Source organism: Pantherophis guttatus, chromosome 1 (assembly GCF_059756535.1).
Source record: "Pantherophis guttatus breed Tessera chromosome 1, ASM5975653v1, whole genome shotgun sequence".
Taxonomy (NCBI): Eukaryota; Metazoa; Chordata; class Lepidosauria; order Squamata; family Colubridae; genus Pantherophis; species Pantherophis guttatus.
In genome coordinates, this window is record NC_142063.1 from 217,242,139 (window position 1) to 217,268,969 (window position 26,831).

The 26,831-nt window shown below is 38.5% G+C and overlaps 1 protein-coding gene and 1 long non-coding RNA gene across 18 annotated transcripts in view; one reads left to right on the forward strand and one right to left on the reverse strand.

Moving 5' to 3' along the window:
- MYT1L (myelin transcription factor 1 like) overlaps positions 1-26,831 on the forward strand; it is a 281,172-nt gene that overhangs the window by 166,469 nt on the left and 87,872 nt on the right. For 13 of the 17 annotated variants that reach the window (XR_015731327.1, XR_015731328.1, XM_034432005.3 and 10 more), the window contains 2 exons: positions 16,243-16,604; positions 20,891-20,986. Coding sequence is in view for 15 of the 17 variants with exons in the window: in XM_034432005.3 (XP_034287896.1) it covers positions 16,243-16,604; positions 20,891-20,986 (458 nt within the window). In the remaining 2 variants the exon portion in view is untranslated. The remainder of the gene's footprint in view (positions 1-16,242; positions 16,605-20,890; positions 20,987-26,831) is intronic. The other 4 variants (XM_034432013.3, XM_034432014.3, XM_034432020.3 and 1 more) reach the window with 1 other exon arrangement.
- On the reverse strand, positions 23,091-26,684 carry LOC117674182 (uncharacterized). Its single transcript, XR_004593742.2, has 2 exons — positions 26,615-26,684; positions 23,091-23,429 (listed from the first exon to the last, which is right to left on the reverse strand). It is a non-coding gene; the product is annotated as an uncharacterized LOC117674182 (long non-coding RNA).

Here is a 26,831-nt window from a genome sequence, read left to right on the forward strand (position 1 = left end):
CGACAGCCTAGAGGCTGTATTATTCATGCCTTGACACATAGCACTCACTAAAAGCATTGGAACTGGGCCAAGGACTGGCAGGAAGATAGCGGAACATTGCCTTTGCAACAGAGAGAAGCATGTATAATAGAGGGGTGGGGAAGAAAGCAACGGGGAGGGGAAAATCCTCATACCTTCTCTTTCACCAGTTCTTCTTTTGATGGGGATTGGGGGAGGGGGGGAGAGGATTCATTTGCATGAAAATAAAGAAATGATTTTTCCCCCCTAAAAAATGATTTCCTTCCTCTTGATTTTGCCCCCTCCCCCCGCTCTCCATTCCACCTCCTTAAAACCATGCTTGAAAGTTTAACACAATTTTCTACATTTAATTGCAAAGCTGATTTTAATTAGTAAGGCCCTGCATGTGAAAAATGAAGATTCCACTTGGGTGAGTGTAACACATTGCAGTGTCTGTCGGATGCTCTAATTAATGTATGGTGGCTGTATAACGTAATGCACGGTGGGATATTTATGAAAAATTCTGGGCACGCAGGCAGTCGATCTGTATGTTCTGGAGTCCACACAGATAAATAACTCCCACCTCCCGCCCTATTCTTTATGAGACATCATTGTGCATGCCATCGCTCCATCCATAAAGTTTATGACTTGCCTGTATTTTTTACTATTTGTCAATGATATTATAAATCAGAAGGCAGGATATACATATTTTAATATTAATTTTAAAGAAAGATTTGGCTATGTTGCCTTCCAGGTGAGCTAAAAGGGAGGACCCTGATGTAGTCTCTTGAACTATACTGAAAGCTCATGGAAATCCTGGGATGAAATGTGGGGGGGGGGAGCATGGGTGGGTGTGGGTGGGTGTGTTTAATTTAATACATTTTTATTATACTTGTTGGGCTGTGGCACCCAATACATCATTCAGACATTTATTTATTTATTTATTTATTTATTTATTTATTTATTTATTTATTTATTTATTTATTTATTTATTTATTTATTTATTATTTATTTATTTATTTACTTATTTATTTATTCAATTTATATGCCGCCCCTCTCCGAAGACCCAGGGCGGCTCACAATTCACTCAAAAAATCACTATAAAAACACTTAAAAATTAAAAACATTAAAACATTAAAACCCATTCACACCATTCATGGCCGGATCTTGTCAGATCGCAAAGCGAGATCAATGGCCCCAGACCTGCCGGAAAAGCCAGGTCTTCACTGCTTTTCAGAAGGCCAATAGGGTGGGGATGGTCCGGACCTCAGGAGGTAACTGGTTCCAGAGAGCTGGGGCAGCCACAGAGAAGGCCCTCCCCCGCGGGCCCGCCAGCCGACATTGTTTAGCGATATCAGCCTGAAAGAGTTCCTAACAACAGTTTTTAAACTACCAGTGTTGTGCTCATAGAACAAAATCAAGCAACATTGTGGCTTAGCATAATGTGTAGCCCAGTCATTTCAAAGACTTATGGAGAAGACTTTTTAAAGGTTATTACATTATTATTTTTTTGTAAACTAAAGGAACTGAAATCTTATGCCTATGACATATTTGAAAACACAGTTTCTATCAGAGGTGACCAAAGGGCATCAAAATGGTGGCTGCAATTGTGCAATTGAAGAAAAAAACCTTTGCAAAATTGAAGCTATGTTATTATGCATATATTTATACTGAGTGTAGCGTAAGTAGAAAATGCTGGCGCTTTCTCTCTTAACCATTCATCTGCTATAAATATTTCCCTGACTCTCAAAGGAGTGTTGTAGGATGGTTTGTGTATGTATGTGTAACACAAAATAGATGTTGTGATCTAGGCTTCCTGAGTCATTAAAACACACGAGTAGTCCCAAAAACCTCTTTTATTGCAACAGCTGTGAATTACGTTCATTCACAGCTGAGTCCCAATTATTTGCAAAAAGTCCTTTGGGAGAAGTCCTTCGGGATAATCACCAACCTTTATCTCCCTTGACACGCTGCCAAAGACCTACTTGGCAAAGCCACATGGAGCCCACTGGGAACAGAATTAACAATGTTGCTTTCCTGCAAAGGGCCCACGTGCCTTTGCTCCTCTTTTAAACCTTATGGGAGGGGCCAATCATCTCCAGGCCTTACTCCCAAGTCGTCCCTTTAGTTTTAACTTTTCTTGCCTTTTGGCAGCTCTGCGCATGCGCGCACTAGGAACAGGCTCCTCCTGTTCCTCTGCCTCTCTGATGTCTGATTCTGGAAGCTCTGGAGTCCGCGCATAACTACCAGATGGCCCTGGCCCCATCTCTGCCTCCGATGCAGAGCCCTCGTCAGAGCTTTCCCCAGACTCCAGGACTGGCCCATGTTCCTCCCCAGCCTCCTCACTGTCTGACTCGGTTGCCAGCTCCACAGGCTGCTGGTGCACCACAACAATAGAATAGAATATCATATTAATGCAAGATAAGTATATTACAATTGCTTGTACCAATAAATGAGATTATATGTAATTTACGATTGAAATGAGGGGCCTTTGTTGCTTGTTGAGCTTGGTTGTTTTCTTCAGAAGTTTCATTACTAAAACTAGGCAAGATCATCAGTGCTAGTAAGGAGTGGTTTTGCTCTCAGTTTATATTCTACTGCAGGGGTCCCCACCCCCTGGGCTGCAGTCCACTACTGGGCCATGAGCCTTTTGGAACTGGGCCGCAGATGTAGCAGGCAAGTATGTCCATATGTACTCCATTTGCTTGAGCAGCAGGTGCATATGCCTATTGCTCACACAAATGGAGCTGCACACGCATTTAATTGCTGCTGGTGCAAATGGAACTGCACAGACATGCGCATGCACTTGCCCTGCCATTTACACAGAACCATCCCCTCACCCTGCCAGTCCATAAAGCCAGAAAGGTTGGGGAACTCTGTTCTAGTGGCTTACCCTGTCACCAGTATTGATGAGGGTGATCTTAGATGTTCTTTGGTTGGGCTGTTTGGCAGGTATTATTTCCTTCATTGGTGGTCTGATGTTAATCCAGGGGTGGGATTCTACCAGTCTGGATGAACGGAAGCTCCAACAATCAGCTGGGAGCCAACCGGTTCTCTCTGATGATCAGCTGGGCCCGCCCACCAGCCCCTGCTCTTTGCTTACCTTTATCTTTGCAGCTGATTAGCGCCATGACTCAGCTGTTTTAATTCCCTAGCATTAACACGGAAGGTGATTTTTCTTTGAACAGCACAAGTGCATGCAGTTATCACCGAACCGATTGTTAAACCGGAAGGATCCCACCATTGTGTTAATCTATACTCATCTGGGTGATTGCTGGTGGAGAGCTGTTTTGATCTTGTCCTCTTTTTGGCTTTTTAATGTTTATTTTTGCATAGTATGTACTGTAGATATTGTTTATTTCTATGGGCCTATTGATGGTTCATTTGTCCGAGGATCAGGCTTCTAGAAATTCCTTAGTTTTTGGACTTGGCTTGGTCTAGAATAGTCACAGTTTCCCAGTTGAAACTATGTTAAGTATAGCATAGATTTACTCCAAAATTAATATCAGACCAACAATCAAGGAAACAACCAAAGAACCTCTATGTCATGGCCCCATCGGAGCCTGGGTCTGAGGAGGAGGAAGAGATGGAGCCGGGACAGAATGAGGGGAGGGCGTAGTCCTTATGGCTCATGAGGAATGACCTGGGGATAAGGATGAGGCAGTCCTGGGCCACTCGGGCTTTGGAAGAATAGGCAGGGAGGAAGGAGGACACAGCTGACCAAGGAAGGGAGGAGGAGATGGAAAGGGCAGGCAGCGGAGCAGAGGAGGCACAGAACTCCAGAGACCAGCAAATACTTCCCCCACCTGATCCCCAAGTGTGGAGAATAGAGAGGAGGCTGAGTCAGCGCAGGGTGAACTGACTACTCGGGAGGAGGGCCTTCAGCCCTTCATCTTGAGGATCATCTGGAGAGTAGTATTTAAGGAGATGCCATGGGGAGGGGCTTTTGTCAGGAACAAATGTTGTATTTTGCAGGACTACGCTCCATGGCTCCAAGAAGAACTTTGCTCCAGAATCCTTGGTGGTGAGGAATGAGGTTTGATCCTTTGCCTTGACATTTGTTGTGAACTTTGCCAAGTTTGAGGTCCTGTCTTGCCCCCGGAGCGGTGCTGCTCCTGTGGTCTTTCACAGCTGGGAAGTTGCATGAAGAGCATGCAGGCGCATGTTTGAACCTTGCTTCTGGACTGTAGGAGTAATCTGTGGGCACAGACTTTGGAGAATGGACCAGGACTTGCTGGATTGTGGGAATTGTGGGGGATAGTGGTTGAATAAAGGTTGTCAAGCTTCCGCCTAGCACGTGTTGCTTGCACGCCAACCCTGGGTCATAACACTCTTAAAACCACCTCCACCAACATTGATTTATTCTGGGCAGCACCATTTCCACTGCTGTTATAGCGGACAGTCCTCTTTCAATAGTGGTTGAACATGGGCAAGATCGGTCTTACGGTGTTTTTCCTATTGCTCCAGTCTGGATTTGGTTTTTGTACAATGGAGCAGTTGATTCTTTTGTCCCAGTTCTTAATGCAGGATCTTAAATTAAACCAAAACTGAATTTATGGGAAAGACAGTTGAATTGTGGGCAACCTCCCTGATAAGGAAGCAGAAACTAGAGTACGATAGCTTTTTAAATGTCAAGCTGTACAAGATGTCATTCGCATACATATAATTAATATGTACAATTTTATCACATAAATAATCTTTATTTGTGTATCAAAAATATGCCCTCTAATTGTATTCAAACAGTGAATATTAAGTCCTAAATAGGTCTGATGCGTACGAGTATTTTTGAAATTCACAGATTTATAAGTATGCAGCACTGTGCACAGCAGTGATTCAAACTATGACTGCTGCAGTAAGAAGCGGTTGTGAAAATTCAGGAGCTGAAAACATTTTTATAGTCTGACAGGCCTATCTTTGACAGGCCCTTAGATCTGAGAAACATCACAGCATATATAGCTGGAATCTCTTCCCTTTTAATTAATTCAAAAATAAGTTTCATCGTATAAGCAGAACAACATTTAATTTATTTATTTCATAGAAGTATTTCCTTGGCTGATTGAAAGTTAATCATTAAGCAGATCGAAGCAATGCAAATAATATCTCACCCCGTTTTACTCCTCCTTCTTCCATTCATTCAATTATATTGAGTATTCTTTTAGGAACTCAAAGCAGCACCCATGCAATTCCTCTTGCAATTTTCCCCCATAACAATTTTGGGAAGTAGTACTGAATGCGGAACTCATAACTCACTCCAATTAACTCTGTGGGTTTCCATATTTCGGAGTGGTTTTGCACCTGGGTCTCTGAGTTCTAACCGGGGATCATAACCTCTATAGCACACCAATTCTTGGGATTTTTCTGTATTCAAGAGTGCTTCTTTCCAGTGTTCTTTTTTTATGTTCTTAATCAAGGGCTTTAATTTTGCTTTCTTTTTGATAGTAAAAATGGTAAAAAAACTACAGTCTTTTTTCTCAGAGATTCAGGCACATGAGATTTGCTGGCTTTAGAAGAAATTGCTATTTCCATTGCACAATTCTCATGCAGTACACAATGGGAATTTCTGCACCCCTGGGATCATAGTCCTATTCCCCAAAGGAGATTAATCTAGAAACTAATAGATAATACTATTAGTGTAGTAGCATAAGCAATTATGTATTCAAGTTCTTCTTTAATGTGGTAGTCCAAGATGGAATACTTAGTAAAACTTAGTAATAAATTTGGCCTATATTCATATCATACTTTTATAAAGCACATATGGCTAATAGGATCATGTGTATATACATCCTGAACTATATTAACTCTTCTTTTCCATAAAGTATACTTTCTTAATCTATATTTTAAACCACCAAATTCACGTTATTGTAATTGACTTCAAAAATGTTTCACACGCTTTTCCTAAAACATTGAACGCTATATATGTTTGACAAATAGGGAGATCGTTTGTATTTCAAGTTGAAACTATTTTTTCCCCAGAAGCATGATGTGTCTAACTTTTAACAAGAGAAATCCAGTGGCCTGCTTCTTCACATGTCATACTAACTCATAGTTTGTTTAACTATGATTTATCAAACAAAATAGAATAATCTGGGTTAACAATATACACCAAGTGATTCTGTTCCTTCTGATAGGGACAGAATCAGAAGAACCAGACCAATCTTTGCAGGGTTATTTTGAACAAAAAAAAAAAATATTGTTTTTTTTAAAAAAAATATTCAAACAAATCAAGCAAATCAATTAAACATTTGTGCAACCCCTCCCATCCCTCCCCCCTCCCCCGACTTCCCAGAAGAAAAACAGGGTATAGATTTTACCAAGCATACGCTAAAATATGCTAAATTAATGCAAGACATTAAAACTCCCTAGACCCCTCAACTCCCCTTCTACAGATTATTCATCAACCTCCCTTTAAACACATAATCCTTTAGCCCTAAGAATTTTTTTTTTTTAAAACAACAACAACAAACACTAGTAGATAATACATACTTAATCATTTGGCTATTCCTCCTGCTTTTGTTCTCAATGTTCAAATATTTTTAACAATAACTAAACAGATTATTTTACCCTATTATAGTTGAATTTCATCCTGGGTTATACTATTCCCATGGCATTGATCATGTTTCGGATGACCTCTGACAAGCTCAGAACAGGGTGGTGCATACATCCCAGCCTTCTTGGTGGCCTTTGATACTATTTATAATAGTATCTAGTTTAGGAGATTGAGAGTTGGGATGGGACCAGTAGTGGGTTGCTCCTGGTTCGGCCCGGTTCGGCCGAGCCGGTAGCGATGATGCTATTATGTCACCGAACCAGTTCTCTTTCTTCCCTCCTGCCCGCCCCCACGTTATTCCGACCTTATATTTCTTCTTTTTTTGCCCAGCTGAGAGGTGCCGCACCTCAGCTGGGCAGATTCTCAACGCACTTGCGCAAAGCACAAGTTTGGCACGCAGGTGATTGAAGCGAGCGTGCGCATGGCGATCGCATGCAAAGCGCACGACCAAAGAGGCAAAGAGAGAACTGGTAGTAAAGCCGGTTAGAACCCACACCTGGATGGGACATAGCATTGTATTGGATTCTTCCCCTTCCTCTGAGGTTGGTTGAAGTTGCTGTGCGGGGGTGGTGGTGGAAGAAACTGAGCATTAAGCTTCTGTTTCAGACCTCAATTTTTTCTCTACTCCCTACTCCTTTGCAACACATCCATGAAGTTGCTAGGCTCATGAGGCCATTTATCAGCATGGAATATTATATAATCAAGATCATATCTTTTCCCAGTTGTCCAAGTGATGCCATCTTTCCCAGTACCTGGAGGCTGTAAGATTTTGGGTTCAAGACTGAGTGACTGTGTGTTTAGGGGTATCCGCACCCCAATCTTGAGATTTTCCATTTTCCATTCTTAATTCCATCTTCCAGACATAGTTGGTGTATAATGTTCACTTTTGTAAGCCCCCCAAAGTAACTAAGAGTGAGTGGACAGCCATATAAATTCTCTAAAGGAATAAATAATTTTGGAATGCTGTTGGACCCATGACTTTTGTTTGAGGAGCAAGTGGCAACAGTGGCAAGGAGGATCTTTACCCAACTCCATCTCATGTGCCTGTTGCACCACTTTTAAATCAGGAGGCTCAGTTCATGGTCATTCATACCTTGGTTATTTTCCTTTTGGACTATTGTTATGGGTTCTACCTGGGGCTGCCCTTGAAAAGCATTTGGAAGCTATAACTGATCCAGAATCAATGATACATACAGTTTGGCACACACCACAATGCTCCCAGATAACATCTCTATTACATGAGCTGCACTGATTCATGAGAGGCTTCCAGGTGCAATTCAAAACTTGATAGTCTCTTTTAAAGCCCTTGTGGGAGTTCTCTTCTAAGAGTTCTGCCCATCCATTCAAATTTAAGCTCAGGATGTTTTGGATCCCTTCTAATGGGACCCAGTAGGCATCCCTTCTCTGTCAAAAAACCTGTCCTTTGAAATAGCTTCCCTCTTAAGATCCAGTTGGTCCTGACTTGGCTTTCTGGAAGATCTTAAAACCCTGGATTTTCCCTCACACGCTCAGTTTTGGGCTATTGGTGGAGTCCAGTATGCGCGCTTTGTGTTAGACTGTGTTATGTTTTTACAATATTATTTTAGATACTAGTATTGTTATTCACCCAGACCTATCTGGTTAGGATGGGTGCTAAATAAACTATTTAAACAATAAATAAACATTAAACTATGTTTTGCAAGCTGTAACTGCTAGAATTCCACAGTATACTAAGGCAACATTCCCCAACCCTGTACTCTGTAGATGGCATCAGAGAATGGGAAGGTTCAGAATGTCATGGTCTCCATACTGACCATGTAATCATTTCAGATAATTTCAGCCCCATCACTGCAAATTGGACTGTATGCTTGCCCTAGAGCAGCTGTTGGGTAATCTGGATATGGAGAGTATTTTGTTGTTTTGTTTTTTGCTATGGTCAGATGATTTCCTGGTCCAATTGAGACTGATTGCCAGGATGCCTAAGATAAATGAATTAATTAAAATGATCCACCCCGGGTGCCTAACAGAGCTGAATGAATTGCAATAATTTCTGCAATAATACTTTCTTCATTTCAATGTAATAATTTACAGCATTTAAAAATAAAACTACAGTATTATTAAACTATTGGAATTCTGAAAGTCTTGCTGGAAATTACTCAAAAATCTTCAAGGCATACTACTTCCATATTACTTGATGAAAAATGAGATAGGTAGTTCTGGAGAAGTTCTACTTTAGGATTGAAACTGGATTGTTAGTGAATTCTTCCACTTAGCCATTTGCATTCTTGGATCCTAAAAATACATACATGCATGCATGCATGCATTTAAAACCAAAATTATTATTATTTCCCAATTGCAACATAATTAGGATGCATTCAGTTCTTCAATTACGTGAGTAAAATGAACATACATTTGATGTTATAAAGCTAGTAAAAATATAGTGATCAGATTGGCCTTGGTCATAACTAGCAACTTCTGTTTTGAAATATTTATGGTTAACCCTAAGATCGTCATAGAATTCTTAAGGAAAAATTAGTGAATAGCAAGTGTGTCAAGAGAGTAAATTCCTCACTTTATATCTGCTCTTCTTGCTTCTTCAAGTGAACTTTGGGAGAAATAAATTATTCTAATAGCAGAATCTAAGAGCATGCAGAGATTATATTTCTCTATGTATCATTATTTTCTGGAAAATATAATGCAATACAGATTGATTGAAAATGGTATTTGAATACTGACAGCGAATTGAGAAGTGTATGAAGTCATGCTGAGCTTTATTTCATTTTCTTGCAAAATGCAGGCAGGCAAAATGATGAAGAAACTCACAAACTAAAGGAGAGAAATATATGATAGAATTTGTAATCAGTGTAATTACAGATAATGCCTAAGGAACAATGAACAATTTTCCATTATATCTCACCTCTGATTCCTATGAAATAGTTCAGATTTGTGAAGATTCAAACTTCTGCTTCAGAGACACATGGTTGACACAAATCTCACAGGATATCCTGGACTAGTCAAATGCACTCTTCATCATTCTAGGCATGGTTTAACAGCTAAGAACCAGTCAATCAGGACTATAAATAAAGACATTCTTATGCAAAAATAAGGTAAAAGGTAACAGTGCATTTCTAGCAGTAGGCCCAGGCTGTGGTTTCTCGTGTCTGTCCCCTTCAGCTTAGACATGAGCCTTAGTCTAATTCCTTTACTAGGAAAGATTTAGGTACAAGTTGGAGCAGAAGGATGATCCATGGTGGATTGAAACCAGTCACATAGATTCAAATTAAAAGATACAAACCTGAGATTGATGAAGAATACAAAGAGAATTTTCATTCTGCATCTGAATCTTCTCCCCAAAATTTGAAGTAAGAAGAGTTTCTAGCATTCACTCCCTTTTTCCCACCAAATCCTAGGTTCTTTTTTGGGCACATACCAGCCTTGTAATAAATTATAAGGATGTTGACCTTTTTAAAGGACTGAAAGCCGTCCAAGTCCTCAAGGTGATATCATCCCTTCTTCACTGAACCTCTAATTTTTAAAACATTGTTTGTGATGGTGCCAGGGTTTTAAAGAATGTTATTAGCACTGTAACAAATACCTCATAGTCTATTGCTTGCTTATCTTATAGTAGACTTGTGCAGGAAATCTCAGTTGATAGTGAATTTCATTGCTCATTATTTCAGTGAATAATATATCAAAGAATAACTTTCACTTGTGTTTCTGTTAAATTATTTATTTTAATTTTATTGTGCTTATCTATAATTAGGATATTGTAATCATGCCCCAAAGCTTAAGCCTTCCTTCTTCCTTCTTTCCACATTCATTCCACATTCCTTGTTTGCAGACCCCACCCTGGGTTCAACACTTTGTCTGAAGGGGAAGCTGGATATTTAAAGATTAAAATGTGCCACTATTTGATAAATACAAACTACAAAAGGAACCAATGCAATGTTCTCAAGATATAAAATCCAGTCTTATATCATTAGAAAATATTGGTACCTTCTCTGAAAGTACTCGGTGTAGACCAGAGATGGATTCTACTTACCTTTACTACCGGTTCACAATGGGGCCGTGTGCAGAAGCGTTCTGATGACATCGGGGTCGGGCAGAGCATCCCGCCAGTTTTACTACCGGTTCTATAGAACCGGTGCGAACCAGGGGCAACCCACCACTGGTGTAGACAGGGAAGCATTTGCACTTAAACTAGTCTCTTAATATCTTCTAAGTAGCTGTCACTTTTCTTCCAAGGCCGTAGCTATGCACTTTTTAAAGACTTTTTTTGCACCTGAAAACTGTTTAGTATACTCCTAATCTCCCACTTTGTTCTGCATTCCATGTATATATAACTATTGCTTTTCATCAGGCAAACATTGGCAAGTGTAAAACACCTGCTTTAAGCTAATGTAGCCTCATTCAGTACCATATCAATTCATACTGTTCCTCAAGTAAAGTCCTGATGAGAATCTCCTTTTTGTTCTATAAAATCTGTAATATAGATTATTATTCCACAAACATTCTTGCAAACACCCCCACTTTTACCTAAATCTTTTTTTAAAGGAGCAAAAGCATGTAAGTCCCTGGCATGTTAAATGTATATTTTCCCCTTATTTATGTATTTTGTTGTTACATATATTAATTTCATATATAGAAAAGAGAAGCACAGAAATTTACCACTGTATTGATGCAATTCAAAATGGAATTGATATTTGGTAAAGTGTATTTTATTCTTCAGATCACATGATTTAAAATTTGTATGCAATCTTATGTGAGAGAATAGAATACTAGTGATATTTGGTTACCTGGAGATTTTACCTATATTTTTCCATTTCCATGTTTATAATTTATTAATTTACCAAAGGTTAAATTAATGCTATGGTACCATTACATGTTTTTATATTTTTATGATTGTACATAAAGTATATATAATGGGTGGCCAAATAAATAAAATGCTTATCTTAGATAAATTAGCTATTGAAGGCATTGTATAATATTGAAATGATACAGAGAGCAAATTTTTACTATTTTAAAAAAATTCTATGAAAGCAGGAGAAAATTTTGTGGTCTGATATTTAAATATAAATTGATATTGGACTTTGGAACTAAAACACCATTTGAATTCTATCAGAATGGCATATACAGGGCACTTTCCCTTAAGGAAAGACCTTAAGTTCTCAGAGAGGTATACAGAGGCTGCATTATGTTCATGTAGCATCTGTATCTCTTGTTCTGAAAGCTTAAAGGAAAGTGCCTTGTATATGCCATTCTAATAGATTCTACCTATCTGTGTCTAGAACACCACTGAGTGCAAGCACCTGGATAGCTCCTAAAGTTTAAAAAAAACTTAAAGTTGTTTGAAGTTTAAGGGGAGGGAGGGAGGGAGGGAGGGAGGGAGGGAGGAAGGAACTCTTTAGAGTTCTTTAGAGTTCTCTTTAGAACTCTAGAACTCTTTAATTTTGGTGGAAAAACTAACAAAATGTATTGGCACACTTTTCAAAATTAGGGAACCAAAATTCTAGAGAGTTTGATATACTTTATAATAATATAATACCCATATAATAACCCATTCTGTATTGCAGAAAGCTTTAAAAAATTCTGTTGAGACCAATTTTTAGTTGTTTTTATGTGTTTTTTTTTAGTTTGCATTCCGCCCAGAGTCCACTGGAAATAGGTGGCCAATAAATTTAAATATCAATAATAGAATAAGAATAATTTGTGTAATCATTCCATCTCTATAAAATTTTCCCACAAAATGTTAATTGCCAGCAAATATTTGCCCACCCAGTGCAACACAATATTGTGTGAAATTTGGTTAATATTTTATTAAATGTAATTAATAACAAAAAAGTTGTTATATTATCTATAACTTCTACACTGCAAGAACATATGGACTACAAATCTCGATCAGGGCAAAGCAATAGATGCAATTTACATAGACTTCTGTAAAGATTTCAGTGGTATATGACAAACTATTTCTAAAACTAAAATCCTATGGCATCTCCGGACCCTTACATAATTGGATAGCTGCCTTACTGTCAAACAGACAACAAGTGGTCGAAATAGGGGGTGCTCTATCAAATCCTGCATCTGTTAATAGTGGTGTCCCCCAAGGCAGCATTCTAGGACCAACACTCTTCATACTATACATAAATGACCTTTGCGATCATATTATAAGCAACTGCATTCTCTTCGCCAATGATGTAAAAATATTTAACACCACAGACAATGCTGCTATCCTTCAAAAAGACCTTGACTTTGTGTCGGAATGGTCAAACAATTGGCAACTCCAAATCTCAACCAACAAATGCTCTGTCTTACATATTGGCAAAAAGAACCAGAACACAAAATACAAGCTGAGTGGACACAACCTTGTAGATGACCCGCACTCTGACCTTGGAGTACTCATATCGAATGATCTAAGTGACAAAGCCCACTGTAACAACATCGCCAAAAAGGCACTAAGAGTTGTAAACCTAATCTTGTGTAGCTTCTTCTCTGGTAATATCACACTACTAACCAGAGCATACAAAATATTTGCTAGAGCAATTCTCGAATACAGCTCATCTATCTGGAACCCACACTACATATCGGACATTAATACAATTGAATGTGTCCAGAAATATTTCACAAGAAGAGTCCTCCACTCCTCTGCTCACAACAAAATACCTTATGCCACCAGACTTGAAATTCTGGGCTTAGAAAACTTAGAACTACGCCGCCTTCAATATGACCTAAGCGTGGCTCATAAAATTATCTGCTACAATGTCCTACCTGTCAATGACTACTTCAGCTTCAACCACAATAATACACGAGCACACAATAGATACAAACTTAAAGTGAACCGCTCCAAACTTGATTGCAGAAAATATGACTTCAGCAACAGAGTGGTCAATGCCTGGAATGCACTACCTGACTCTGTGGTTTCATCCCAAAATCCCCAAAATTTTAACCTAAGACTGTCTACTGTTGACCTCCTATGATGTCTGTAAGGGGCATGCATAAGAGCACCAGTATGCCTACCATCCCTGTCCTAATGTTTCCTCTATTTGTATCTATTTTATGTATCCAATCCATTATACTTATTATCTAATACGTTCTTGACAAATAAATAAATAAAAATTTTAAAAATGCTATGTTTATGATACACCAAATATTCATTCTCCTGCCTCTAAAATCAGCCTATCCCTCCTTTTGCTACTGTGTGTTGTGTTTAATTTTTTAGCTGTTGCCAGAATTAATTTAATTTTATGCTTCACCTCATTGCCTGATTCTGATCATTAAGTTAATCAGCAGCGCAGTATGTATCATAGCTATCCAAGGAACAGTCCAGGTTTTTAATCTTTCAATTGTTGGTAATCAGATTTGTAATCTTTCAGTTGTGATAAGTCAGTGGACCCAAATTATTTTTCATGGCTTCTCTTTAGAATCCACCTAAAAAGAATGAACGTTTTTGTGTGACACAGAGATCATAGATTGCTGAGTTAGTGCAAGTGCTTATTTTGCTATCACTACATGGGTCAGGAAGTGAATGTGTCCATAGATATTGAAACACTTAAGGCCTCTTCTCACATTATTTTAGAGGTTGAAGTGCTCTCTTACTAATCACAGGAAAGCAATTTATTTTCAAAGCCAATCTACAACCAGCTGTTTCCATATTTTTGGAGCACTTACTCTTTCTCCAATAAGATGCATATAAGAATAACTTTCCAGACAATATTTTCATTGGGAATTGTGTTTTGCAGGAGGATCCTATTTAAAAAACACATTTTTAAAGGCAAAGAGGCATTTAACTTAAGCTAATAGATTACCTTGCATTTGAGTTCCAGCAATGTCAAACAGTCAAAATAGTGTGCAGAGCTGAAAAAGGCACTGGCTCTCACCAGATTTGGAATGACTAAGAAATAGCATGGCTAATTTTAGAACCATTCATATCCAATTCCCTGCCTCCTAGTCTCAGATCAATGACAATGTTGCAATGCCATGGGATATGTACATTTGGAGTAATTAGTTAATATGACATGGAAACCTGCCCTGCAGAAATTCCTTGGGATAAGAGCAAGGAAGTTGGGTTTCCTTGCCACAGATTCAGCCTCTCCAATTTAATAATGTCACTCTTTAAATTGAATTGGAACTGCTATGGACAAGAATCATCTCCACGTGGGATGTTCTTCCTGTTGTCATGGGATTATCCCGTAAAGTCCCTTATTGCATCCCTATGAATGCACCAAACATTAACATACTGTTCCTAGCATAAAATTGGGGGGGGGGGAGATTTTTTTCTTTGAGATCATTATGATGTGCTCAGGAAGACCGTAGGTCTGAACCTCCTTCTAATGTCACTAGTAGAAAGAATAGGTGAAATTGTAAACTGGTCACACGATTGAATGGGTTTCCTTCAAGCGCCAGGCTTTTTCTGCTTTTTTACTTTCTCTCATTATAAATCAAGTAATTGAACTGAATGGAATAAAGATAAAACCTGTTTGAAGTCTCACTTGAGGAGACCACAGAAGTTGTTGTCCTTTTAAGCTATGGTCCTACTGTATATACTGTACTGTGAAATAAATCTCATAGGGGCTTCTATTTTTAAGAACACAAATATAATTTCACCATTAACTTCCATCTTCTGAAATCATTGAAGGTATTTGCACAGTAAACACATACCCCAAAGAGTCTTTTAGAATGCATACTGAAAGAACAGGGAGCTCATAACTCTGTTATTGGTGTAAATATACAAATACGTAGCAAGACAAGAGTGTCTTTCCATTCTAATTCATAAACAGTGTACGTTCTATTTTAGTAGGTGAATAGATGCACCATGCATTTAAAGAAAGTTGCCACAACAAAGACCAAGGCTTGCTTTCTTCCTTTATCTGATTTATGAAAAAAAAAACATTTTTATCAAGTGATCTATTGTTGTTAAGCACTAAACCTTTAGTTTGTTGCTGAAATTGGTTCTCTATAGCCTGTGTACACCTGTTATTTCTTTTTTAAAAAGAACCTCTTTATCATCCAGCTAGCAGAAAGATGACAAAGTCTGCAATCTTGCAGGCATGGAAATAAGTCTCATTAATCTCAGTGGAGCTTATTTCTGAGCATGCTACTTAACATTATTTCTTATATAGGATTGTGCTACTATTTATAGCTCAGGAATAATGTATAATTAAGTGACTGAATAAGAGATAGTTCTTGGAACTCTCTGCATGACTGGGTAAATTGGATGGAAATTGGGTGTCTTGGTTTGCTGAAAAGTTATACTGAACCACATATAGTCTTTATGCAAAAACTTTAAGTTTGGTTGGATGATTACAACTTTATAATGGACATACTGGCTTGCTTCTCTTTTAGTGATTTGCAACTTCCTGTTTTAGATCAGATCTCTTCAACACCAGATTTGTATATTTGAGAGAACATTGGAAATCATAATATTAATTAATGATTGAGAGAACCAGGAAGCCCCACTGGGTAATGATATCTATTCTGTAAAACATTTTGCATCGATTCTAGTTAAAAAGGCAATAAAACAAAAGGTTAATAAAAATTTCCATAATTGCTGTTCAATGTTAATTTCAGGTATATTGCCAAACATTTTCATCTCTCCTATGGTTTTTATGGAAGAAAGTATATATTTCAAAGAAAACAGTAAATTGCATCAAAGCATTTTCCCCCTTTTGACTGGTGATCTGGTAGAGAGTATAATAACACGTGTATTAATTCTTTCTGAACAGTGTTTATGGCTGTCCTTTGGCAAAAAAAAGAAAAACCCAAGAGAAGCAACCCCAAGAACCTGCTCCAAAAAGAAAACCATTTGTGGTTAAAACGGACAACTCTTCAGTAGATGAATGTTATGAAACAGATGGAACTGAAGAAATGGATGATAAAGAAGAGGAGGAGGAGGAGGAAGAGGAGGAGGAGGAAGAAGAGGACTATTCTGATGATAACGAAGAACAAGGTGATGAGGAAGAGGAGGATGAAGAAGTAGATAGGGAAGAAGAGGAGGAAGAGGAAGAGGAGGAAGAAGAAGAAGCAGATGAAGTTGAGGAGGAAGACGAAGAGGAGGAAGAAGAAGAGGAGGAAGAAGAAGAAAGTGGTAATGAACAGTGTATTAATAAAAAACACTCCATGTGCATTTTGTGTTAATCTTCCATTATGGAACGGTGAGATTTAACAATGTACCTTTCATTAAGACTAATAGAAAGCATCTTTGTGCTTAATCTCTCTGCTCCATGCTGACAAGCATTAGCACTGTGTTCTCTTAATAATAACCTGAGACTACTGTCTTAGAAATAGCTCTTGACTCAGCTCTTGGATCAGCTTTCAGAGTGAATAGCTTAGTGATGAGGTGTCCCAAACATTCCTGCAGAGATGTGTGACTATGCTGATGCCTATAGTTATCCATTCCAGAACAAAAACCAAAGACATGTGGAAGTAAATGATTACATATGGACATATCTATATTCATTATTTATGTAGACAACTGTTTGCTGAAGTTGTCTTCTGTAAAGCAATTATTTGCTTCTCATAAGTATATGTTCACATGTCTTCAGGTACACTTGGCATTGCAATATGAAACTTCCCTTTGGAAAATTTGAACAGTCAGCTTTGTTTAGAGAAGGGACAAATTAAATATACTTTGGTTCTTTGAGACTTGGATGTTGTGTACTTTAGCTAACTTAAAAATGATGAAGATTGATATACGTAGAAACCCTATTTTAAAACTTTTATGTATGCACTCAGTGACAAATAAAGAGACATTCGTTAGTTGTTAAGCTAATATATTGCCACTGCAATTAAGCTAGGGGATTTTAAAAAAATGTTTTCATGTTATTATGGATTCTAAAGATAACTGGTGTTTTCAAACTGTGCAAACACTAGTTTCTGACTGTTTAACTTAAGAAACCCTACAATAACGAGATCATGAGATAATGCCATGAAAATTAACATACATGCAAAAATTAATGAGCTATCTAAAAAATATTTTGTTCCCATTTCCAGGGAACACGTTTTTGATTGGGTAGATTCACCTTTCTAACCAATAAAAATATAAGAAAAGTTTCAGCACTCCTCAATCGGATTCCTCTTAGGAGCCAGGTATGAAAGTTGTCTGATTTTTGTTTTTGTAGAATTATATTAGGCAAAAACTAGAAAAAAGACAAAGATGCTATATTAGAATAAAAGCAAAAGTCATTCACTTCCTTTTCCAAATTCTGAAAAAAAGAGGATAATGAAGCTTTTTGCCAAACAGCAAGAAAAGGATATTTTATATTCTGTTAATTTAGAGTGTATGAAAAGGAGGGATATCTTTAATCATTTATCAAAGGTCAATTATACAAATAGGATAATACAGGTATTTTTCAATAATTTGGGGTTATGCAAGCTATAGTATAATGCCAATCAATTGCAATGAAGTTTACTTCTGAGCAGACATGCATGTGATTACACTGGGTAGGAAGAAAGTGCAGTGCTAACAGTCATTTGCATACAGATAAACTTAACTATGTTAGGCATGCTACAAAACTCTGGTCCCAAGTCCCTCTATGCTTGATTCTCTTTTGAATATTCATGAATTCAGTATAAAGGCATAGTTTTTTTTAAAAAAAATCTGTAAATGAATGCCACTAAAGACACCTGAGGACTTCCAGAGAGCAGAAACCTGCCTAAGGCATTCTCAACTGTACCTGTGTACAGAACCTCTTTCAAATGAACATGTGGAACATCAAGGACTTGGGAATATTTGGGGTAAATTATTTGAAATATTATCTGTTTTTCTTCTATGGGCAAATAAATGCCTGCCTGGGGCTATAGTGGAAAAGAAATCCATGCTATCAAATACAATACGAGAATCAAAAATTTAAATTACAGAGATTTTATGTAATAAAGTTGCTACTAAGATATAATGGAATACCTTACTTTTACCAATTCACCACCACACAGTGAAGTAAATCAATAACAAAAAATTCTTTTATGCATAGATGATTTCTACTAGAAACAGGAAGTAGAACACATACTCATTGAATAGTGAATAGTTATTGTATTAGTGTTAACTGATAATAAATAGGGCTCTGAATAATGAGAGAAGTTCTTTAAGAAAAAGAGCTTCATTTAGTAATAATTACTAATAGTAATAATAATTTTTCCTTACTGTATTTTATGCAGTAAGTTTATGCAGATACAGACAGAACACACTGGATAAAATGGTATTCCAAAAAAGGACAAATGACTAAAGTACAAACTTCCTTTTCTTTAACTCAAGGTTTGGGAAGCTTTTAATAATTTTATATAAGATACAAATAAGCTCATGAGAAATACAGTTAGGTACATTAAGAGCTGCAGTGGCACAGTAGTTAGAGTGCAGTACTGCAGGTTACTTCTCCTGATCACTGGCTGCCAGCAGTTTGGCAGATCGAATCTCACCAGGCTCAAGGTTGACTCAGCCTTCCATCCTTCCGAGGTCGGTGAAATGAGACCCAGATTGTTGGGGGCAATATGCTGACTCTGTAAACCACTTAGTGAGGGCTGTAAAGCACTGTGAAGCAGTATATACGTCTAAGTGCTATTGCTAAGTGCTATTATAATTTGTTTTGTATTTTCCCTCTAAATCTGACAGCATATGTAATTATGAGAATGCAGGTTGTGGGCCTACACAGACTCATTCTACCACTGCCTGGCTACTGGTCTTAATTGTAGGTGACATAGTTTTTCATTGACCAGGGCCTTTATCTCTAGTCACATTCTCTCTTAAACAGGATTCAAAACAGTATTCTAAGCTAATTATTTAAATTCATTATAATATTAATAAACAGTATGAGAAGACAGAAAAAGAGGGAAAGGAATGCTCCCATTTGTAAATCAGTCTTTCTTAAACTGGTGTTACTCAGAAGTGCTGAACTAAAACTTTTGGGACTGGAATTAATTTCCAGCAATGCTATGAACAGAGCTTCATAGTTTGGGGAAGATTGTTCTAAATGCAGTGGCCAGGATTATTAGATCTGAATTAAACTGAGGCATCAAGTTTTATAACATAAATATCTTGAAATCCCTTTAGATAAATATTTTGGGTAATGCTTTAAAAGTTACTGTTAGTTTGCACAAGTTTCTTCAGAGATCACTGTAGAAGCAGAATAATGAACAAATATATACTTATAAAGTAACAGGGTTGTTTTGCATCAGATAAGATTAGGACCAATTATTACTCTGAAAAGGGTCCGTGTGCGTGTGCGTGTGCATGTATGTGTATGTATGTGTTTGCATACTTACTGAGGCTTGCCTTTCTGATTTTCTCTGCAGCTTTTCCTGCTGTATTAAGGCTATTGTAAAAAGGCCTCTTCAGATTTGGGCGACAGTCTTTTAGGGGCACAGAGTACAGCTTTATGGAGGGTCTTCAGACATTGCAGAGAATGATTGTAACCTAGAGCGCAGATATTTATTTGGAAATTCATTTTATGTCATCTTCTAGGTGAAGACTCTATCTAATTTTATGAATTTTCCATCAGGGCATATGAATTTTCATATGATCTCTTAGAATTTTTTGGGCAACTCCTGATGACATTGTATAGGATGTGCATTTCAAAGGAAATAAAGCCCTTATGAAAATTCCTCTTCTAATCTTTGATTAAACTGTACAAAGCATACTAAAGCAACACTCTTACAAATCTCAAAATACCAATTAAAGAGAACCAAATACTTTTGGAGGCAGATATTAGATCAATACTGAAATAAATATTGTATTCCCCATATTTCTTTCAACATTAAAAAAAGCCCTTTTGGTCCTGTTAAATATATTAAGTATTCTTGATAGAATATATTCATTACATTACATTAATAGAATAAATCGAAGAGATATATGCAAGATAGAATATGACTCATATATGTATAAGGGTTAAGGTACGGGATCAGAGCAGGAAGACCCAGTTTCTAGACCACCTTTAGGGATGGAATTTGTGCAATGCATTCATACAAAGCCATAGACAAGGAAGTAAAAATAAAAATCTATCTATCAACTTGCACCAGATCAATGTGGTATAGCCCATAATTTTCAATGAAGAGACCTTTATTCTACAGTGGACTGGTTTGTTAACTGCTTTGTGTTGGCAAGAGAAAAATAACTAATTTTCCACTTTCTTCCGCATTTCCCCCAAAAGATAAAGTAACCTCTTCCCTATGAAATATCCTAGCCTATAAACATTGTGCAACATGGCAACTTTGATCATTGCGTTAAAGGCCTTTCTTTATGGTGGTTATTGCTTAATAGATATCAGTGTCCCATTTGGTTTGCAGAGCCAGACTGACAGATTTTTTTCCCCTCCTCCTTCTGAGAGGAGTTCACATCACATAGATGGTTCCCAAAGACTGTTTCACAAAGCTTTTCTATTATAGAAAGAAATCTCCGCTGGAGGAGCTCCAGGAACAGATGTTCTAAGGCACCATTTAGCCTTTATCATATGAAGACATTCAAGATGGCTTATGCACCAGGTATTTCACAATCAGGATTAGGAAGAATCAGGCTGATTCTTCCAGGAAAATGTTCATGATGTAAACCCCGATCCACTTATAGCATCCTATTATCAAACTATGTTAACAGAAGGGTGAATGGTTATTGAATCTGGGTTTAGATGGGGGAGGGCATTTTTTTTCATATGTTTTACACCTCAATATTTTTCAAATACTGTTCTTTCACTAATTGTCTGAAAAACGAAAAGATAAACAAGTGTTAAAACTGAACACAAATTTAATATCAAGTTGATATGTTCAAAAAGATGGAGAATTGTTGTGCTGCCATATTTTATTGTGACATCCCTTCATATTAACAAGGCACATCAATAGAGGCTCTTTAATGAACCATGATACCATGTTTTCCAGTGATGTAATTTTATCTTTTGATATGAGTCATGCTAAAATGGTTCTAGCCTTTATTTTCATTTTGCAAAAAAATTGTTAACAAAACAAGACCATGTGTATTACTTCTGCAAAGCAGTTTATTCTTACTCTTTTTTTAAAGATAACTTATACTATTATACTTTGCAAGCCCTTTCCAACTATCACATGCATATATTCAAAATTGAGAACAAGATCTTCTGATTGCTAAATGCATTTTTCTTTGTAAACTGCCTATACCCAAAAGCAAAGCAGGGATTCATTATGTGCCATCAAGCCTAAGTATGTTGACTTTTAGCAACCAAAGTGATAGATTTTCTTCAGGACGATCTGTCCCCAACCTGATCCTTTTAGATCTTCCAGTGGTGCATTCATTCATTGCCAGTGTATCTGAGTCTATTCACCTTGCTGTTGATCATCCTCTTATTCTCTTTCCTTCCACCTTTCCCAGCTTCACAGACTGCTCTAGAGAGCTAGGTCTTCCCACAATGTGCATGAAGTGTGATATATTGAGCCTGGTCATTTGTGCTTCGAGTGTGAACTCTGGATTGATTTCAGTGGTGGGTTGCTCCCAGTTCGCACCGGTTCACAAGAACCAGTAGTAAAAATTTGTAGTAATTTGGAGAACCGGTAATAATATTGGCTGGCCATGCCCCCGAACCGATCCCTGGCCTGGTCGCCGCTCGCTTACCCTGCCTACCTCATTAGAGGCTTTTTTTTTTTAACTTTTAAAAGCATTTTTTCTACAACCTCTTCGGCCAAAAAAAAATGCTTTTAAAAGTAAAAAAAAAAAAAAGCCTCTGATGATCGCGTGGCTCAGCTGGGATTGTCAGAGGCTTTTAAAAGCATATTTTCTACTACCTCTTCAGCCGAAGAAGTTGTAGGGGAAAAAATGCCTTTAAAAGCCTCTGGCAATCCCAGATGAGTTGCCTGATCGTCAGAGGCTTTTAAAAGCATTTGTTTCTACAACCTATAAGGTTGTAGAAAAAATGCTTTTAAAAGTTAAAAAAAAAAGTTGGCCACACCCACCCAGTCACATTACCCCCCACCAAGCCACACCCACAAAATAAGCCATGCTCACAGAACCAGTAGTAAAAAAATTTAGAACCCACCCTTTGTTGATTTGTTTTATGGCCCATTTTTCTGTTGTATATTTGAAACTGAAAGTCAGATTTTCTGATTGCTCATTCAGATACATTTTCTTCACAAACCACCTATATTTTACACTGTAGGAATGGCATTCCCAGAATACGGACATTTCATAACAATGGGAAAGTCAGGTCCCTACTTAAAACATTGATTAGGAATATACGGGGGGGAAAATGAAACCAACTTTCATAATGAGATAAAGTGAAAGCCTCAAAAGCTTATATCATAATCAGTATGGTAGCTTTAAGGCACAAGAAGAATTCTTTTACTATAAGACACTTCAGAAATTCTTGGGTTAGACATAATCCCTAAACTTTCCTTCTACCTCCACTAAATCACTGCCCAGTTTTCTTTCTTCTTCTTTTCCTAATATGGTATAGCAGGAATAAGCCATGCAACAATGCACTTATCCTTAGAGTAAGCACCTTGAAAGTGAAAGCTGGCTGATTAAAATGAATACTGTGACATGTAGATAAAGCTCCAATGCATTTTCTGCCTTCAGTAGCAAGCACGCATATAGTTCAAGAAATTCATTTTCATGACCTAGACAGAGTAGCTGTGCAAAGTGTTTTAATATAGCTTGGTCAGTTACAGTAACTTTCCAGACGATTTGTAATACATACTAAAGCCTGTAGTTATATTTTTGTATATATAGAAAGTTTCCCCACTTCCTTTGAAAGCAATGATAGTTAGGACAACCTTGTAATAATGGTTATATGATGATCTGTCTGCAAAAAGATCTATCTTGTCAGGTAAAGCTGAAGATGGTCCTTGATTTTTCAGACTCTGGTTTGGCCTCAGATAGTTGTAGGGAGCAGTGAAATTGTGAGTGCCGTCTGCTGGAGTTGCAGGCAAAATCAACATTTCTGCTAGTAGAATGAAGTCTGCTTGCCTAAAAAAGGATAATAAAGTCAGTGAGACTTCTAGTAGACAACCAGCTTCCAAAAGTGCTGGTCGTTGAGGCCATACCTACCAATTTTATAATAAAACTTACCATATTTTTCACACTATAAGATGCACCGGACCATAAGATGCACATTAGCTTTAGAAGAGGAAAATAAGAAAAAAAAAATCTGCCTCTGCCTCCCAGCATCCATCCATTCATCTGGCTAGCATCCTTACAGCAAACAGCCTGGTCAGCTTCAGCACGTTATCGCAGCCCCAGCACGTGACTTGTCAGGGCTCCACTCTGTTGCGCCCACCACCAGTCAATTGAGCTGAGCTTCCACCGCCGCTAGGGAATGCTGGAGCCTTCACTGCCAAGCAGCTGATTGGCGGTTGGATCAGCCTCCCAGAATATCACCAATCAACTGTTCTAGGTGGCGGGGATTGCTACTGCTGCTTTTCACAGCAGCTGCCTGTCATCACCATTGCTATGCAGCGGCAGCAATTTTATTTATTTATTTATTTTTCAGTTTTCTATACCGCCCTTCTCCTTTCGGACTCAGGGCGGTGAACAGCCAAGATAAAAAACATTTATACACAAAAGTTAAAAATAGATTTAAAATAATTAAATAAATTTGGCCCGTAATTTAAAACTTTTCAGTTAAAATCCATATCAAATTTTAAAACCAACCGTAAAATCAGGACAGCCCGGCTAACTGAAAAAAATAGGTTTTTAGGGCCCGATGAAAAGTCTGGAGGTCGGAGATCACTCGTATCTGGGGGTAGATTGTTCCAGAGGGTAGGTGCCACCACAGAGAAGGCTCTCCCCCTGGGGGTCACCAGCCGACATTGTCTGGCTGACAGCACCCTGAGGAGGCCCTCTCTGTGGGAGCGAACTGGCCGGTGGGAGGCAATTGGTGGCAGAAGGCGGTCCCATAAGTACCCAGGCCCTAAGCCATGGAGCTCTTTAAAGGTGATCACCAACACCTTGAAGCGCACCCGGAAGTCCACTGGAAGCCAATGCAGCTCGCGCAGGAGAGGAGTCACATGGGAGCGCCCCGTCGCTCCCATAATCCCCCACGCAGCCGCATTCTGCACCAGTTGGAGCCTCCGGGTGTACCCCAAGGGGAGCCCCATGTAGAGAGTGTTACAATAGTCCAGACGAGAAGTGACAAGTGCTTGAGTGACCGTGCGTAGGGAGTCCTGATCCAGAAAGGGGCGCAACTGGCGTATCAGGCAAACCTGATAAAAAGCCCCCCTGGCCACGGCCGTCATATGCTCTTCTAAAGATAGCCGTGCATCCAGGAGGGCACCCAAGTTGCGGGCCCTTTACGTGGGGGCCAATGATTCACCCCCAATAACCAGCGATGGCGCCAGCTGGCTATACTGGGATGCCAGCAGCCACAGCCACTCGGTCTTGGAAGGGTTGAGTCGAAGCCTGTTTCTCCCCATCCAGACCCGCACGGCCTCCAGGCACTGGGACATCACTTCCAAGGCATCGTTGGGATGGTCTAGGGTGGAGATGTATACCCCAGACCAATTGCAATCAACAGCAATTGGCGGCAAACCAGTGGCGGGGATCCCCGCCGCCTAGAACAGCTGATCAGTGGTATTCCGGGAGGCCGATTCAACCTCCAATCAACTGCTCAGCAGCGAAGGCTCCAGCATTTCCCACCAGCAGCAAATGGCGGCAGCGGTGACAGGGGCAAACGCCACTGCTGCACCAACCATCCTCCCTCCATCGCAATATTCGCTCTATAAGATGCACAGACATTTCCACCCACTTTTTTGGGGGGTGGAAGTGCATCTTATAGTGCGAAAAATACAGAAAATTGCATTCTAGAAAGGTGCACTGGCAGTGTTACCTATAAGAAAGATCACACAAAATAATAATAATATTTTATAATAACAAATATGTGTGTAAACTCAAATTGAGAAACACTATAGTGTTTTGAAGCAGCTGAAAAAAATACTTTATTTTGTTCGTCACTGGCATTTCCCTTGTGTCTTTAATACGGGGAGGGGAACCTTTTGGTATCATATAGAGGTCATTGTTACCTTCTGTCTTCCCCAGACATTCTAGCCCCTCCCTTCTATAGCTGCTCTAGGAGTTCCCTAGCACTGATCTACCAGAAGTTTTGTATTGTAAAATAAAAAGAACAGCTGCCTATCCCAGGTTCTTGGAAAGACTCAATAGGTGGACAAAAATGTCAAATCCAGTCTAAACATCTGGCTGACCAAATTCATAGGTAAAGAATAGATGGTATCTGGCTCAATAGCAGTAACTCTTAGAGGGATCTTGGAGTCCTAATGGACAATCACTTAAGTATGAGTGATTGTTATGTAAAAGAAGACCAAAAAGAGGCCAAAAATATATGCTTTTCTACATCTTCCACATCTTTGGCACTGAAAGTTCTCATTGCTAGCTCTATTGCCAATTTTCCTTCATCTTATAGATTTAAATAAACATTATTAATCATAATTGTTTTTATCTTAAAGACTCTCTATCCCTCACAATCAGCTTATACTTTTGCCAAAGTTTGTGTTCCTTTTCTTATTTCTCATTTGAGAAAACTTTGGTTTCATGACCTTTTTATGTTTTCCTGTATTTCTGCTGGTTAGTCACACTAGCACCTTTCCTCTAGATTAACGGAACATCTCTGTTAGGAGTTATGTAGTTCATATTCCTTAATTTTAATGAATGAATTCCTTAAAGCAATGTTTCTCAACTTTGGCAGCTGGAAGCTATGTGGACTTCCAACTCCCAGAATTTCCAGCCAGAATGCTGAAATCCACTCAGCTTCATGTTTTCCTGTGTTCTGAATCTTAATGAGAGATAACTAATATATATTGTACAATATTAAATGTTACCTAAGCTTTTCTTTGGCTCCTTAGCAAGCAATACATATACTTAGATAATCCTATAGATTTAAAGAGGCATGGAGCCAAGCTACATCAATATGTCCACTGCATTTGTAACAGTGTATGGGAATGGGAGGTTGGGCTCAGAGATGCTACTTAGGGAACAATCAGATAGGAGACAGCATAGTCTACAGCTGGATAGTGGATAGGGCAAAAGACTCAATAGAAACTCCCTAGTTTCTTAGGCTGTAAAGAAAATGATGGGAGACTTATAGCTTCAGACTAGCAAGATTCTATTAATATACTCTTACAATTAAAAAAAGTTAGTACCTGGTTGTTCTTCCTGTCTCATCTACCTAATAAGGCTGACATCAATCTTGGAAGTCTCTATATCTCTTTCAAAGTGAGAAAATTCAAGACTGGCCTCTGATCCTTATCTGCCAAGCAATTGGCAGCAGCGTTGTTGCAACACCAGTAGGAAGTAGATGCCCTGATGACCAATTTGCAGAATGCCATGATACAACTGACACAATAGGCTGGGGCATGT